At 34.8% G+C, this 18,574-nt stretch overlaps 1 protein-coding gene across 10 annotated transcripts in view; it reads right to left on the bottom strand.

The window, feature by feature from the left end:
- LOC149796782 (rho GTPase-activating protein 26-like) overlaps nucleotides 1–18,574 on the bottom strand; it is a 168,347-nt gene that overhangs the window by 12,989 nt on the left and 136,784 nt on the right. For 4 of the 10 annotated variants that reach the window (XM_089961428.1, XM_089961434.1, XM_089961430.1 and 1 more), the window contains 3 exons: nucleotides 17,128–17,167; nucleotides 13,983–14,006; nucleotides 13,158–13,196 (listed from right to left, as the gene is read on the bottom strand). In XM_089961428.1, the coding sequence (XP_089817554.1) occupies nucleotides 13,158–13,196; nucleotides 13,983–14,006; nucleotides 17,128–17,167 (103 nt within the window). The remainder of the gene's footprint in view (nucleotides 1–13,157; nucleotides 13,197–13,982; nucleotides 14,007–17,127; nucleotides 17,168–18,574) is intronic. The other 6 variants (XM_089961431.1, XM_089961436.1, XM_089961429.1 and 3 more) reach the window with 3 other exon arrangements.

The following is an 18,574-nucleotide window of genomic DNA, read 5'->3' as shown; positions in this document are numbered from 1 at the left end:
ATAGAAATTCAAACTAGTCACGCTATGAACCGGAAACTTTGACAAAATTTCAACATATATCAGGGCTGTGTGACATGTGGTCTTAAATGAATAATTCATTCTTGTACATGGTTCTGCTTGATGCTAACCATATACACTCAATTACAAGTCGAGCCCAAGTGTGAACAAGAGCACATGATCTGCCATTGCACACTGGGTCTGTGCAGTTTCTTAGGTGTAATCAGTAAAGAAAACAAGACAGATCCTGATCTACCAGTGCATTACGCTACAATGGCAGATCAGGTTCTATGTAGCTTGCAATCTGACCAGATTTATAAGGACAACACACACACACACACATATATATATATATATATATATATATATATATATATCCCTCAATGACTTCCACAAAATGGGAGCATAAATGAAGGCCACACTATAAACAAGGGTAGAAGTTACCAAGGGCCCTAAAAAGAAAATTCAAGGTGATGCTATCCCCACTGGATGTTGGAAAACCTGGGGTGGGGGCACAGTGCTGTTGAATGACTAATACTTGCTTAATAATCACATTGGGAATAATTGTACAAAAAAAAGCTTCTTTTAATGAAGTTGTTTGCTTTTTTTGTAAGCTGTCTTTATTATGAAGTCAGCCAACATGTGAAAGATTGTTAACATTACTCCAAGAGGTTTCAACAACGATCACATGTAAGTGTGAACATCATTTAATGTCACTGATATTTTTGTTATTGATTTAAATTAAGATTCCTTTTCTTCAAATACAAGGGACATTCATTTTGTGAAACAACTGTTGACATTGAAAATCAATTTTTATTATTGTTCAATTATTAAAATGCTGATGTTCTCACTTCATTGCAAGAAACAGTGAAATTTCTTGTCATCCTTGTGGAAATCTCTGAGTGCCAATTCAGAAATTTTAAATTCAGTAAAAATTCAGACTCCTTAATTAACCTTATCTGTGAAACAAAGCTCTTCATTCATAAAAGTATTCCATTTGCTTGGTCACCTTGCTATCTTTGATCACATTTGTGAATGAGTGCTATTTAAGGTAGTTTAATTATATTTCTTACATAATAGTTAAAACGGTATTCAATTGATCAATTCAAACAACTTGAGCTGGCACATGACTATTAGCTCTTAATCAGGTACGATTTGCATGCATTGGAACATTTATTTTATTCCACCCCCTGTATTTGATTCAAAAGATGTAATTAACGTGACAATGCAAAGCAGGTCTGCTTTTAACTGGGTCTAAAAATACTTTTGCAAGTTGAAGATCAAAACATGGTTGGCACTTAATTAGGTTCTCAAAGGAACTCTCATGGACATAGCTGTGACGAAAGACTGACACTTTTCATTTCTGAACACAAAAGGGCATATTTCATTTATGATGATTACACTGAAGTCGAATTAAAATATGAAAATAAAAGATATATTTTCACTTGACAAAGCTTACATAATTGGTATGTATTTAGTAATGTGCTGTCACCAGCAGGCATTAGTGATATTTGCACTGATCAATATTTCATTACAAATTGTTATTTACTGTGTACTGAGAACATTGTTTGGAAAGAACATTTAGTAAAATATGACTTCTTAATAAAATTAGAGAAATTTATGATGTTTAGTCGAATTTCTGGGTATTAACCATTTTTTTAATGATAAAACAAGTGATAAATTAAGGTTTCATTTACCAGTTTTGAGACCGCTCTGGTGGCTTAGTGGTTAGAGCAGCCGTCTCGGATGCGGGAGGTCATGGTTTCGATCCCCAGCCGAATCATACCAAAGACTTACAAAAATGGTACTAACAGCTGCCTCGCTTGGCGCTCAGCATTAAGAGGTTAGTGTTAGGACTGGTCGGCCTGGTGTCAGGATAATGTGACTGGGTGGGACATCATGCTACATGTCTGCGGCATGATGTCCCAGTGCTAAACATCACTATAAACTGCCACACTGCAGACATCTTAGCAATATGACTGAAATGTTTTTAAAGCTACGTTAAAAATTCCAAATCACACACACACACACACACTCACCAGTTTTGATAGAGAGTTTCTTCATGTTGAACAAACGGGGGGCAATTTCTTCTTGTATTTTTTGTAAATAAATATATGTTGTTGTTGTGGGGTTTACATGGCAGCTAGTATTAATGGTGGAGGAAGAACCTGAGAAAAAACGCTGGAAAGAACCACCGACCCATGATAAGCTACTGGCAAGCTTTCTCACATACCCACATTGGCAGAATCCGAGACTCGAACCGCCGCAGACAGAGTAAATAAATATATAGAATTTATGCCTTACCTAGTGTCACAAGTGGGTTCTCGTTATCATGGCACGAGGTTTTGAGGGAGTTGTGTGTGTGTGAGAGAGAGTGTGTGTGTGTCTGAATCAGTCAATGTGGTTATATTATTGCAGTCTGTCCTTATAATTAATCAACCCTGCCAAATTATAAATTTCCTAATGTTACCAATACCCTATGGTTCATACATGCCACATAAACAGCATATCCTGCTATAACAAACACCTTGCTAAAATGAATAATTAGTATGGGCCTGAAGTTGTTTGTTATACTGGGGATCACTGTATTTAAAACACTGCAATCTCAGTCCTATGCCCAGTTCTGCTACATATATTTTCCGTCACTTGCTTTGGACCTCTTGGAGTCTGGATATGACCTGTAATGCGTTGGGAAAAGTAGTCACCCATGCAAGTTTGGTGTTTTCTTGATATCTCCTGTTCCCTCCGCCAAAAAAAGAACATCACAACAATACCTAATAAATTATTAAGCAACATGTACAACTGATGTGAAATAACCACGTTGAACTACAGGTATGTCTTAAACTTGCATGTGCTTCTTTACCCCAAATACCATTTAATGACAATGTCTGTCATGGAGTGCACATTCTATTGGTTCTTTGGTGTTGCTGTACAGTTAATAGGAAATAAGATTTCAAGTGTTTGATAAAATTTCATGATAACACTTTGTAGACAACATCAAGACCTGACTGGTTGAATGAAAGGGAACCACCAGGCTCAGATTGAGACTCAAATTCCCAACATCTGATTGGCAGATGACCAATCAATCATCAGAATTTTGAGCTGAGTTTGGGTTTCTAGTGCTTGTAAGATGTATAATTATTATTATTTCATCATCGAAGAGATTAGAATCTTTTAGCCTGAAATACAATATGACAATTCAATCGCTGACAAGATGGATATATTAGTATTAAGAAACTGGTATTGAAAACTGTTGAATGCATGCTGTAGGAAACATAGAAATAATAAAATAAAAATACGTAAAAATACGTGTATGCCACAATATATATGACCAATACTTACTCAAATAAAAAATGATAAACAATGAAATGAGAAAAAAGATATAAATACTATACACATAAATTAAAAAACAATGTCAGTAAATACCGATACTCAATTAAATTATCGATGCCCTTGAAGCTTCTAAGGACTCATTACACTTTGCATGAAAATTTGTCCACAAATTGGCATTAAATAAATCAAGAATACATATTTTGTCATGTTCCTGAATGTTTTAGCACTGACATTTTAATTGTCAAAGGGCACATCAAATGTTTCTTTAAACTGAATACACTGATCATTCAAAAGTGAAATGAAGACACCACTAAAATACCCATCTTGATAACTTCTAATGAGACCAGTCATTGTTGACAGAATTGGTGTTCTCTCAAGGTTTTACTATAAATATAAAACCTAATTTAAAAAAAAACCAAAATCATTTCAAATATTTTTCATAACATTTATATGAATCCAGTGAAGAGTTATTAATAAAAGAAGGCAAAGTAGATACTGTAACATGAACAATTGTACAAATATATTTCAGAAAAAAGTAAAAGATATGTATTAAAGAGAAGAAAGAAATAAAAACAGGTACAAAAAGGAATAAAAAACAACTGTATCAATACTTATGATAGATCCTCAATGATACTGTGTCCATAAGAAAAGACTAGTGCCACCCCCACCCCAATCCCCAGGCTTGAAAAAGAATGAGTAGTGCAAGTAAAAAAGAGCAATAATGCTGGCAGAATATATGTATATGATTCTTATTCCAAACAAACACTTTAAATGGATTTTTTGAAAAAAAGTCGAGAAAATCTTCAAAGAATGACATTGGAACATGATCACAAGATGCCAATAATACCTGCCAAGTGTCAACGCAATTCATCAAAAGCTGTGGGGATAGTTGCAATCACAGGAATTATCATACAAGGCCGATACGTTTAAAACAAAAATGGACATGATTGAAAATTGCATCTTTGCATGACAACAGAACAATGTGCCCATGTTGGTCTCAGGTCAATAATATCTGCCAAAACCCAAGGCAAGTCATCAAAAGCTGTGAGACTATATAAATACATAAATTATTCTATATAATGCCTTCCTTTAATGCCAACATCATGGAGCATAACTCTACAAAAATGCACCCGAGTTTCATGACAGAATTGTTGACATCATGTCCATATGATCTACCAAGTTTCAAGTCAATTTATCAAAAGTTGCGAGACTACCATAGTTACAGACACAAGAATTATCATATATAGTATATACCATACCTTTAATACCAATGCAAGACATACCTCTAAACTAATGCATCCTAGAGTGAAGAAAGAATGATCTCCACATGTTGGCATCATAGCACAAATGTCAAACAGGCCGTGGAACCTGTTGCACAAACAAAAATTATCCTCTACAGTCAATACCAGTAACACCAATAAGAGCCATAACTTTGAAAAAATGCATCAGAGCAAGAGGACAAAATGATTTGCTTACACGTCGATAATGTCTGCCAAGTTTGGGGCAATTCTTCAAAAGCTGTGGGACCAGTTGCACACACAGAATATTGAATAGTGTGGACTTTAATATCAGCAAGGACAGCATTCTGCACACATATACATGTATATCACACTGGACTCTCATGCAACCCATCCCTATCCCACAATGGGAAAAAGTCAATATAGTTAACAAAAAAAGGCAATAACTCTTGTGAAAATAGTGTTAGCATAATGACTGGTAACACTCAAATATCCTGAAAACAGAATCACATATTCCAAAATCAGATAAAATATATGGCTTCCAGACTGGTAACAAGCACAGCTAATCAGTTAACAAATATGGCTTCCAGACTGGTAACAAGTCCAGCTAATCAGATGCAAAATTTCATCCTTAATATGTGTGGACTTCACTCATTATCAATCCTTCCAAGACCATGACAACAAAAGCCAATATTTCAAATTTGATCAAAATTTGATTGGATATATTGCTTCCAGGGTATAAATAAGCTTAGCCAATCAATGCAAGATCCCATTCATAATTATCAACCTTGTACAAGAGCCTGTTGATATAGGGTTTAGCATACTTTCCAAGTTTTATCATAATTTAATCTTAAATATGGCCTCCAGTGTGAAAACATACATATTCAATCAGATGCAAGACCACCTAATTAGTATTTGTGTTTCTCACATATTGCCCAACCCATCTGAGATCTATATGATATAAGCATATATAATAAGCTTGATCAAAATCAGATAAGAAAGATCACCTTCAGACTCGTAGCAAGGTCGGCCAATCATATGCAAGATTATTTCATTAGTATTTGTGGATCTTGGTCATCACTGAACCTATCCAAGATTTTCATTATGTAAGCTTCAGTTTGGATCAAAATTGGGTGAGAAATGTGGCTTGGAGGGGGTTAACAAACTAAGTCAATCATACGCAAGATCATTTCATTAATATGCACTTATCTTGCTCATTATCAAACTTGTCTGAAATTCGTATGAGACAAACATGCACCAGAATTCCAAGTTTGATAGAAATTGGATCAGCAAAATGGCCTTCTGAGAGTTGACAAGCTTGGTTGCAATATTGTCTCAATATAGCTCACGATCATATCCATCGAAGATTATGATGATATAAACTTGAAATGTTTTTATCAGAATCAACTCAGAAGTATGGTTTCCAGTGGGGTAACATATTCAGATAATCTAAGGCAAGATCACCTCATTAGTATGCACAGATCTCATTCATTACCAAACTCCTCCAAGATCTTAATGCTAGAAGCATATATTCCAAGTCTGATCAAAATCAGATCGGAAATATGGTCCCCAAATCAGGTAACAAAATCAGCCAATCAGATGCAAAATCACTTAATTAATCCTCACCTACTTTGTTCATTTATGAACTCATCCATCATCATAATGATATATGCATCTCTTCAACTCGTTCAAGATTTTAATGATATAAACCCATATTCGAAGTATGACTGAAACTGGATCAGAAATATGGACCGATAACACACAACTGTTCATGGACAGATGCATAATGCATGATAGTGGCATGGTCAACCAAAAGATCCATTGGCTTTGTGGCCAAAAATGGGTGAGAATGCTATGACTGAATGACAATATGTATGTTGACCCACTGTCAGTAATGACAACATGCATGCTGACCCATTGTCAGTAATATCTACCAAGTTTCAAGACATTCCATGGAAAGACAAATGAATTGTTAGAACAACAGGACCCATTTACATACATATGCACATACAAGACAGACAGACAGACAAGCCTAATTCTGTGTGTATACTGCACTGCCATATTAATGGTGATGGTATGAAAGTCAACTGCTGCTACAACACATACATTCAAGTTTACTGAATATACATGATTTTTAATTTTTTTTAGTATGTAAGATGTATTCTGCTGGAAGGAAACATTCAACTTTAAATGAAAGAACCGCTACTAATGTACAACACTGTATACTACACATTAATCCCAAAACTTTCATTTTTGTGAGCACCAGTTCTTGTCATCAACATGACTGGATGCTGATTCTCAGAATCTCATCAGTTCATAAGCAAGAGCAGCTACTACTTATGAATGATGGACTAATGAGCCAGATCAGATGCTGATAGTAATCAGCAAGTAGTTCAATTCATGAGCAAGATAAAGGTGACAATAATGATTAGCAGGAAGATCTGTTCATGGGTAAGATCAGAGTATGTATGTATTAACTATATAATGACTATGACACACTAATTATAATTCTACCTACTTCCTGGAAAGAGACGTTTTCTACATAAAAGCACTACTTTGATTAGTTGTAAGAAATGATTTCAGTAAGTCTATACAAATTGTTAGGCAAAAAAAAAATGTGTTTCCAGTTGGCCTAACATCAGTGCCAAATCTAGCACTCTTTACACCCAAGGTAACCTCTGTCATGCAAAAATATTCCCCAAATAACCTAATTTTAAAAGCAGTACAATAGAAAACACATTTTTTTATTGGTGTATAGTGGTGCAATTTAAGTTAAATTTAGCATGATTAAAAGCCTACAACAGCACAGTTGATACAGCCTATGGATAATGAGAAGATCGGGCGGATATGGTTCGGTGTTTTATAGCTCAGCAACACAAGTAGGTTACTTAGTGCCGAGGCCAATGTAGTAACATTCCTTGCCCAAGGACACACTATGGTAACTGACCTGGGCCAATCTCATGGTGCACCCTTTTGATCCCAAATCGGAAATCTGGCACACTAACCAGCGAGCAATTGCAGTGGCAGAGTAACCATTGAGCCATTACAGTGGCACACTAACCACTGAGCCACTGTAGTGGCACACTAACCATTGAGTTATTGCAGTGGCGCACTAATCATTGGGCCATTACAGTGGGACACTAACCATTGAGTCATTGTAATAGCATTCTAACCACTGAGCCATTACAGTGGCACACTAACCATTGAGACATTGTAATGGCAATCTCACCATTGAGCCATTGCAGTGGCACACTAACCATTGAGTCATTGTAATGGCAATCTAACCATTGAGCCATTGCAGTGGCACACTAACCATTGAGTCATTGTAATGGCAATCTAACCATTGAGCCATTGCAGTGGCACACTAACCATTGAGTCATTGTAATGGCAATCTCACCACTGAGCCATTGCAGTGGCACACTAACCATTGAGTCATTGTAATGGCAATCTAACCATTGAGCCACTGCAGTGGCACACTAACCATTGAGTCATTGTAATGGCAATCTAACCACTGAGTCATTGCAGTGGCACACTAACCATTGAGTCATTGTAATGGCAATCTAACCATTGAGCCATTGCAGTGGCACACTAACCATTGAGTCATTGTAATGGCAATCTAACCATTGAGCCAAAGCAACTCCTCTCTTAAAGGCTAAAACAATGGTCTAATAAAGATAAGAACATGTGGATACAATAAATATACAGTATATATTTATACAGTTGACTCGTTATGTATAGTAAATATCTTCATTGCAAATAAGGCAAATAATATAAGAGGGCAGTGAAAGTATCAGAAATAGTACTCTTTAGTTTCAACATTTGTAAAGTCAATTAAAACAAGTGACTTCCATAAGAGACCGAGCTTGTAAAAAACTTATTACAGGCCTTGATCGCGGAGGGGGGGAGAGGAGGGCGCAGATCAACTAAATGTGATTCAGTCAAGTTAGCTGTGTACTATACTTGAAAATAAACTGCTGATAAGCAAACTCTAAATTACTGCTGATTCTGAGGTTTTCAAACACCACCTCCTCCAAGTTAGTACTTTTTGTCAACAAATTTGATAGGTCAAAGTGATAAATCAACCCAGGACATTTTTTCTTTCTTTCAACTTGCTCTTAAAATCTGAGAGAATTATTAATATTAATTTGTAGATAAAATACTTTATACCCAAAAATGTCAAATCTGTCACTTATGCATGTCACAATTTTATCAAAAGAAATTTCAAAATTTAAAATGCTTTGCTGTGTTTTTAAATCTATTTACACTGCATTTCAAATATGAGTTATAATTGGTAGGAAACTTCATGCAGGTGTTTATTAATAAATTACAGCTCAAGAACATGAAACTGTTTGTCAAACACATATGCCCTCACTGCTGTAATGTTAATATACTATGTACACCAGAACGTTTAAATCCCCAAAAATATAAAAAAATTGAGAAAAAATACTGTAATGTTCTGGAAAAAACTTAAATACAGAAAGGAAATATGAACAGACACACAAAACTTCATCTGTCTACCTCAAGTGAGTTTTTTCACCATGTTCACAAAGATTTAGTACCCCTACAAACTACAAATTCCATGCACACACAAAAAAACATGTAAAAAATATACTCAAAAACTGTTGTTAATGCCCTAAAAATCTAACCAGGCAACCTACATAAAAATATAAAATATAAAGATATGTCAAATTTAGTTTCTCAGAACAGAAGCTGCATTTGTGTACTTGTGCTAAGAAGGTTTTCATTAAATGTCCCAAAAAAGTTTAAGAACAGGTGAACATTTTTTAAAACTGCTATAATGGCCAAAATGTTTAATTAGGTCATCTACACATAAATATAATATGACCACCAACTTAACATTTGTCTACCTTGAGTGATTTTTGCTAACTAGTATCGCATGGTATGCAAACCTAATCAGGACATTTACTAATGACATTTATACCTTTTAACATTTTATGACTCTTTTTCGTGCTACCACTCAAAAATGGATTTAAAACGGGTGTTCAGATGGTCAGAACCATAACAGTATGCCCTATTCTGCTTTTACATTAGGGGCATACAAATTGCCCACTTGTTAAAATGCCTTAATCATTAAGTCCTTATTTAACACTTCAATTTTCTAACTGCTTCATGCATGTGCAGTTTTTACAACAACAAAAAAGGGGAACAACTGCTGCGATTGAACATATGTCAACCAATTCTACAAAAAATGCATTAATATAATGAATTATTTAGATTTACTTTTCACAAAGCCTAATAAACTCAACCAACAGGTGAGAGACACCTCTAAACAGCATCTTCAGAGAAAATGAAGGTCTTTGGTTGGCTACCTCTAGTCTTGGTGAATTTTAAATGATGAAAATTCTCAACATAAAAGTTGCACAAGGCCTAGATTTTTGCCATCACATCTTGAGGCTAGTCGTAAGTTTAATCTTGAAATTTAGAATCCTGGAATCTAAATGGTATTATTTCAATCTGACTTAAAGATGAATATTCAAATTTCTCAAGTCCAGGTATATATATATATATATATATATATATATATATACACACACACATAGGTTGCATAAACCTTCCCCCAATTTCCCCATGCTAAATGCAAAAACCTAAGATAAAACAGTCAAATGTGATGTGTAGGTCACATCATCTTTCATTTGTGGCAAGGATGTTGTACTAATAGAGATGCATTCTATCTATGATTCTAGCATGATCACAGCTTGAGAATGGAACTTAAATCACAGTATTTAACCATGGTTAGATATATGCAAAGTATAGATCACAGTGATCTACTTTTGTGATGATGGTAAAATACTCAAGATGAGCCCACTCAAACAAGTTTCATCATTCCAGGTATGACAGTATTTATAATGTGTACAAAAAAAACCCTGAGCTAATTGCAAACATTTAACCAATTAATAGTTATTCTTGGAAGTCCAACAATAAAGTTTTATCTGCTCAGGTTCTCAAATGTGTTGGAGGATGTTGTTGCTACTATTATCTTTTCTCTTTTCAACTTGGGTCCAGGCTACACAACTTTTGTTTAAAACATTTGATCTGTTCTGATTCACTGCCACATGTTACAAAACACATGGTATGATGAACTGATTATGTCACTTGTACAATTGCAATTTTTCTTTCCAATTTTGGCATTTGCAAGAACAACTAATACCATGAAGACTTTGAAAATTTACTACACAACTGTTCATTAAAAATCAAGCCGTACTTCTCTACCCTTCTTGGGATACAGCAAGATTGGTTGGCAACACTTGTATTGATTGTCCAACAAAGAAACAATGCATAAACACAATCAACTTTGAACTTTACTTCATTAATGCATTTATATGACACTTAAATACACAAGCAAATCAAAGAAAATTTAATATGACGTCTGAGATATCCAATGAGGGACCTCTGATTATTCATAGTACAATATACACTCACATATAAGTCAATTCAAACTAAACCATGATCCTGATCTGCTGTAGCATAATGCACCTGCTGATCAGTGTCTATGTTTTCTGTTCTACTGACTACTTCTAACAAACTGAACAGACCTAGGTCTGCCGGCATTTTAAGGGATGGAAGATCTGTGTCTGTGCAGTTTGCAGCAGACTAATCTTGTAAGCGAGTATATACATTCGGGTCAAAACTGTTAACCTGTCGGTCATGTTTGGAAATATTCAAGATTCCTAGTACGTAGGGATTAATGGCATGTCAGCCCAATACTGGCTACTTGATGCCATTTAATAGTTAAGTGAGAAAAAAGGCAAATCTAAATTGTTGTTGTTGTTGTGGTTATATCCTTAATACTAGAAGAGAAAATATGCAGTTATTCTAGAGATTTATAGTTTAAAGTCTCCTGACAAACTGTACTTACCCGAGTACTTACCCGTGTCAAATATGCACCCAAATGTGAAAAGCACAGACCAATTCTGCCGCTACAGGTGACTACACTGATTGTTTAATGATTTTTTTTACAGTTTGGACTTGTACCTATCGGTCACTATGCCATGGCAGATCAGCCTGGGTCTATGTTGAACACAATTGGGTGTGTTTTACAATATAAATGAGTGAATACAGATCTAGTATTGTAAGCAACATTTAACAAAAATGTGACAATAACATGCCATGCTTGCTCATGCAAAACAGCCTTACATGGAAGAAGAGTTGAAGAGATGTGTCCTTTTCTTGATGCTGCCACTAGCAAAAAATTCAAACAAGGTTGTCAAGTCATTTAAAGCTGTTAAGAAGGCATCAGGCTGCAAACATTACAGGCATTACAGCATATACAAAGAAAGCCAATCCACTGGTATCAAAACCATAAACCATTAAAAGTCGGCTTGTAGCCTAAAGGCACAGATACAATACGTAACATTGACTCTTTCCAGTAATTCATGTACAAGCTGTCATATCGGATCCAGCTGCAAACTTCTTAGAACCATATCTGCCATCTCATAATGTGCAGGCAGATCCGGGTCTAAGCAGGTTTTTTAAGAAGTAGCCAGCAAAACAAACAACTTAGACACTGAACTGCTGGCCAATTATGCTATGGCAGATCAGGGTCTATGTTGTTTGTAGTTTGACATGATGGCAGGTAACATGAAGAAGGATTGTGTTGAGCACTGTGTCTCAGCTGTGAATGGTGTTCTGATTATTTTTCTGCTTTTTGAAAAAGCATGCAAAAAAGAAAACCATGGTACACTGGAGTACAGAGTTTAGATATATATAGTAATATGATGCTATAGTTCCATTTGAATACAGCAAATGATTAGACCATATATGATTTTCATTTTAAACAACAAAAAGTGATACTTGCAAACTTGCCTTTCAAAGTAACAAATTAAAGACTGTCAAGCCTAATTAAGAAGCCTATAATTGCCAGCCTAATTAAAGAAGCCTCTGAGACCAAAAAGCCTTTACTGATTTCATACCAGCACAAGTTGAAACTAAATCTGTTAATGCAGTAAACAAGACAGAACTTCAGTTTTGCAGCCACAGTGGGCAGGGGTCTGGAATATTTTGGCACCTGTTCAGACAGGTCCTACTTTATACTTTAATGTCTGGATTACAATATAAACTGTCTATAAAATAAAGAAAACACTCATGGGACCACCAAATGTTCTTTATTGAAAGTGTCCTTTATCTGTTATAGAAGTTACATCAATACAAATGCATATGAAAAGGTGTTTAAGAATGTCCTTCATAAAGAGGTATTGACTTTTGCAGATTTTGCTGTATCTGACCAGTGGATAAGGAGGTTTAAAGCATGTCTTGCTGCATTTGACCAGTGGATAAGCAGGTTTAGAGGCAGGTTTTGCTGTATTTGACCAGTGGATAAGCAGGTTTAGAGGCAGGTTTTGCTGTATTTGACCAGTGGATAAGCAGGTTTAGAGGCAGGCTTTGCTGTATTTGACCAGTGGATAAACATCCTAAGTGACAGGTTTTGCTGTAATTGACTAGTGGATAAGCAGGTTTAGAGATAGGTTTTGCTGTATTTGACCAGTGGATAAGCATGCTTAGTGGCAGGTTTTGCTGCATCTGACCAGTGGATAAGCAGGCTTAGTGGTAGGTTATTAATATTTAGCTTACTCATTGGTTTCATTAGTTACTGTCGACAATTCCGGATCACTGCAATATGTTATGTTGATGATAAGAGATGCAAGACAACCGCTCACAAGTCAAAATAGCCAAAGTAAACAAATAACATACTTCTCATTGTTAAAGCATTGTTATCACAGTAAGAGACGATTTAATCTCTTTTTATTTTTCCTCTTAAAACTGATTTAAAACTTCTTAATTTTAACTTGTGAAATCAAAAAAAGTAAAAAAAAAAAAAAAAAAATTTCCAAGAAAAGATTCAGTTTGCAAAAGCAATATATCTACTTTCTCAACTACAGGTGATACTTGATTTACACCAATTTGATTCATAAGCTTTGATTTTAATGTCATTAATAATGAAAAAATAACATTAAAAAATTTGCACCATTGTGCTTGTTTTTATACCATTGCTGGTGCCATGTGCTGTGACTTATGTGCAGCTCATGTATGTGCATTTCTATTAATGCCAATTTTGATTCCCATGACATAAATCAAGCATCACCTGTATGGAACTAATTAATCTGCACTGTTGTATGAGATAAAGATACAAAAATAATTTAAACTTGTGTTCTTCTGTCAATGATAGTCTGAAAAATCAGCCTAAAAGGCACCAAAAACTGATATTGCTTTGGGGCCTGGCTCAATGTATTAAGTGTGTGAATGCTAAATGTTTTCATACTAGAACTGCAAAATATAACACAAATATAATATTTTGGACTATTTACAATGTATATCATGTTATATAAGCTTATAGCAGGTTATAAATCTAAGTACGTGAAAGGTGTATTGAAAGTAAGACTAGAATTAAATCAATACCTTTTATCTTTGTTCGTTAAATTCCTAAAATAAAAAAATTTTAGGTACAAAGTTACTGATCCGAAACTAAAATGAAAAGCACCAAGTCAAACAGGGGCAATAATTCTCTAGCATTATGCTGGAAAACTGAACACTGATCCTGAACTTGCTCTTTTTAATGTCAAGCTTTATACCAAATTTGGTTTCAATTCAAAACATCCTGAATAAATTACTGAGCAGAAAGTGAAGCAGAGATGCTGCCAGGAATTTATCTAAAGGGTGAATTTCCCCCTTGTCACCAAGACATGTGGGGACTTAAAAAGGTGGGGGGTGTGTGTGGAATAGCCATAGTGTAATATTTAGCTAACACTTACATATTCATCTCTCTTTTTACCAGCTCCATACTGTTAGTACTCTATTGGAACCAAAATCCTCCAAAGATGACCTCTCTAGGCGCATAAGCATTAATATGTTGATTCTTTTGAAGCTTACTCTGTTCCTTATCTGTGTATGAATTGAAATCTGTGCTGAGAACCCCCTTTCACAGTCTGCTGTCAGAAGGGGCATGTGCATAGCTAGCTAAGGTAGCTTGAACAAGATAAGTCGTTCTTTAAGGTTGTTTATGTACAATTTTCCATAGCTCATAGGTTATTGTTCTGTATATCTCTGCTTCAAAATAAGACTTTTCACCAACATGAGCTCTGCAAGAATTTTACTTTCTTGAATCATTGCTAAGCTTACTACTATGCCAGATTTCTTATCTGTTCCATGATGCTGCATTAAATTTTTTAAAGTCCATCTATGCCATAATCTGCTTGCTCAGACAGATATGCTTATCAAATATATGTTCTATCTTTTCAATTTCTTTTCAGACTCTTCTTTATTCAATTTATCTTAAAGATTAAAGTGCTCAGTAGTTTTGTGGCATAAGATCCATCAATGCTGAATTGTTTTGAGACAAGAAATGAAAAGTGCACACTACTGTTTATTAGGTTTGGTATTCCCTCTTTCTGTACTTAATTTTTAAATACTGCTGAAAAGGGAACTGACAAGAAAGTGCTTGTCCATCCATCAAGTACATCAGACTTGCATTCAACATGACTTTTGGGTTCAAAATTGCTCACTGTTTTTTCCAGTAACACTTTTCCAGTGTCAATAATCTGATATACTTCAAAACTTTCAAAATCACTGTCATCATTGCTATCTATGAGTGGCATAGCTTATGTCACCGCAAGGATTTTAAGGGTTAAGAAAAAATATATATACTTCACAAAGTACATATTTATATGTGTGACTTTTAACTAATTTGTGGTAGTTCTTCAACACTGCTTTTCATGAGTGCAAATTTGTACAAAGTTTGCATGATTTGCACAATCTCGTGCCCTGGCAGCATCTATGATGAAGTACAGGATTCTAAACAAAGAAGATGCCATAACTCCATAAAAGTTTGTCAGAACTAGGAGGAAACCGAATTTGACCTAGATCTTCTTTATGCAAACCCTCATAGCAAATTCTGATTTCAATTGATGAAGTTCCTTAAAAGTTATTGTGCAGCAAAAAAATTAGCAAGACATAATGTGATGTGATGGGACAAATGGACATAGGTAACACTGCATTCCCCCTCCACAAAATATGGTGAGAACAAAAAAACCCAGCAGTCATGAATGCACAAATGTGTACAAGACACGTATGCTATTTTTAATAATTCTTAATGAAACCCAGAAAGTAGGTCCCAGAAACCAAAGTTTTGCTAGACAACTCATCAATCTCACTATGCTCCACATTGGTGGCATGAAGTGCAAAGTTGTTGAAATTAGAGTCCACACAGGATTTTTCTTTAAGTAATGCTGAATAAATTTTTGAAAAGATAGTCACAGTGTTCCAGTTGAGATGTGCATTACATATTCAATCAAAGATACAACAATGTAAGAAACTTAGTCTCAATGTTATGAAATAAATGTTGTAGCAGGATAAGGAGGACATATGAATGCAAAGACAGGCAACTGGAAAAAGCAAATCCTGTATACCAATGGCTTCTTGATGGGGGAGGGGGGGAACAACAATTTCAGGATCCCTGATTTCTACATGTAGGTCATACATGTACTTGGCTTTTTATGACAACTGGGGTTAATTTGGTATTTTAAAATGCAACATATCTATCAAGCTAATAAAAGTCTATGGTACTTAAATGTGTATGGTTCATACCACTTGATAATTACACTCTGATCTGCATGAGAAGTTACTGTTAAATTATTGAGCAAAAGCAACATCCAAGGCTACAGCAATCCATGCATAAATAAAAGCAATGTGTGGATCAACTCAGTTCAGTGGAATCACATAAATTCAAACTGTCTGTTTCCAAATGTTATGAGCATCCACTGGTTTTAATGGAAATTTTTGTTCTTTACCAGTAAACTGCTGCACATGCTAAAACAATTTTAATGTTTGTAATACGCTGCAGTAAATAGTAATATGAGATAATTAGCAGCCAGCAGCGATGAGAAACATGCGCTGGTATATGTGTACAATTCTGTTATTATAACCTGAATAAATTATACTATGGTAAATTGATTCCATGATCAGTCACACCATTCAATACACATTTTATTGAAGACAACCATAATAGTGGAATGTTCGATTAGAATATTGGTATTTCTTGAATAGGGAGACATCAGAAGCATGACATTTCTGATTTCAGCTGTTTTAACTTGACACGAAAATATGAAAAATAAACCGTACTACAATGTCCATCCGTGATTACAGCATATATTTGAAAACCATCAACACAAACCTGTTCTTAATTAAGGGTAGACTTCTAATCAAGCTTCAAGTGTCTGAATGTAATGGAAATGATGCAGCCATCTAACATTATCTACAAATGAACATAACCAGGTGCATGGAAGAATGGAATCAATTATGAATATGAATTTTTTCAAAAGCTGATTTTGCTTAAGATTTTTATTTTACAATATTCCAATCCAAACTGGTGGAATACTTGCTAAATTTTACACTGATAAATACTACATATGATATGAGAAACTGATAACACGACTGTCTTGTTACTCTACACAATAAATATCTGGGTTGCTGACTCATCAAAACTAATTAGTATTGGTTAATTGATGCAGTGGAAACACCTCAAAAGTGAACTCGACAAAATACTTACAATGTTGGTACATCGGATGTGGAAGAAATGAGGCGATTAGCTGAAAAAATGTAAACAGAAAGATTAAACAAATGTGAAATTAATCTATCAATGGGCTATATGGTATAATATGTTAACAGAAAAAGGTGTGTTCAGAGTCATGCTGATTAATAATATACAAAATTACCCACCCCCACCTATCACCACCAACATCCCAAAGTAAAACAAACATAAACACAAAACTAGATAAAGCTGTCATAGTCTTATAGCTAATTCAAATCAATAAAATAATATAGAAATTGATGTCTCTTTTAGCACACCCCCCCATAATAATCTAATGATCACCTAAACAAAGTGTAATTGTGGTACATTTGTCAGGAAAAGAAATTTAATCATTGAAAATATGTGAAATCAAAAAAGTAATAAAAGGAATAATATAAATGCAGACTAGAAAGATTTTAAATTCCCAGTTTCAACATAGCAGCAAGTTTTGTAGCTGAAGCAGTGAAAGAGTTAAAAAATCTTCATAGCATGTTGCATAGGCGATACCTCTGTCCGTACATACTATATATAGATCTGTCTGTCAGGAACACTATGTTATATATCAATCCATTATTTATTTGTATCTTTATTGCATGGATGTGTTCACTAACGACAATGTTATGTTGTAAATATTGCATGTCACACATCAGTACTGTACAGATGACACACACACACACACACACACACACACACACACATATATATATATATATATATATATATATATATATATATATATATATATATGTATTATATTCCCATCTATTATTTACTGATATCTTGATTGTATGGTTGTATCTACTAATGTCATAACACCACTTGTGTGATAATGCTATGTTTTAAATATTATTATGTTATATTCTGGTACTGTATAACACCTAATAATAGACACAGCACTAAATAAAAAAAATATTAAAAAAACCTCAAACCCCCCTGATCTAAACATATTATGTCCTTTTGCCACGTTTTCATGGAACTGAAACTGCCTGCTTTCTCAAGGATGGAAGAAAAGTATCCAACACAATTTAAGTCCACTGTGTTCTCTATTTTCAATTTCTACAATCTAGATGTAACAAAAACAATGTTTTATTAAGGAAAACAAGGAACGATTATATGGTACGATCACAAATAATAGGCAAGAGTCATCACACCACATTCATGCCATACTATATATACTCTCATACAGGTTGAGTCCAACTGCAAACAACATTGAACCTGATCCACCACTGCATAATGCACTGGCAAGAACAGCGCCTATGTTGTTTGTTCAACTGTTGACTCTTAACAAACTGCACAGACCCAGAACTGTCTGCACATTATGATGGCAGATCTTGGTCTATGAAGTTTGTAGTTGTACTCAGCTGATGAGCAAGTATACATTATAGGTCTTTATGATCCACAATCGAGTGTTATTTTAATCAGATAA

This window comes from Sinohyriopsis cumingii, chromosome 6 (assembly GCF_028554795.1).
Source record: "Sinohyriopsis cumingii isolate HCF-2022 chromosome 6, ASM2855479v2, whole genome shotgun sequence".
Lineage (NCBI taxonomy): Eukaryota > Metazoa > Mollusca > Bivalvia > Unionida > Unionidae > Sinohyriopsis > Sinohyriopsis cumingii.
The sequence above is the reverse complement of the archived record's forward strand: the minus strand, read 5'-3'. Positions and strand labels throughout refer to the sequence as shown.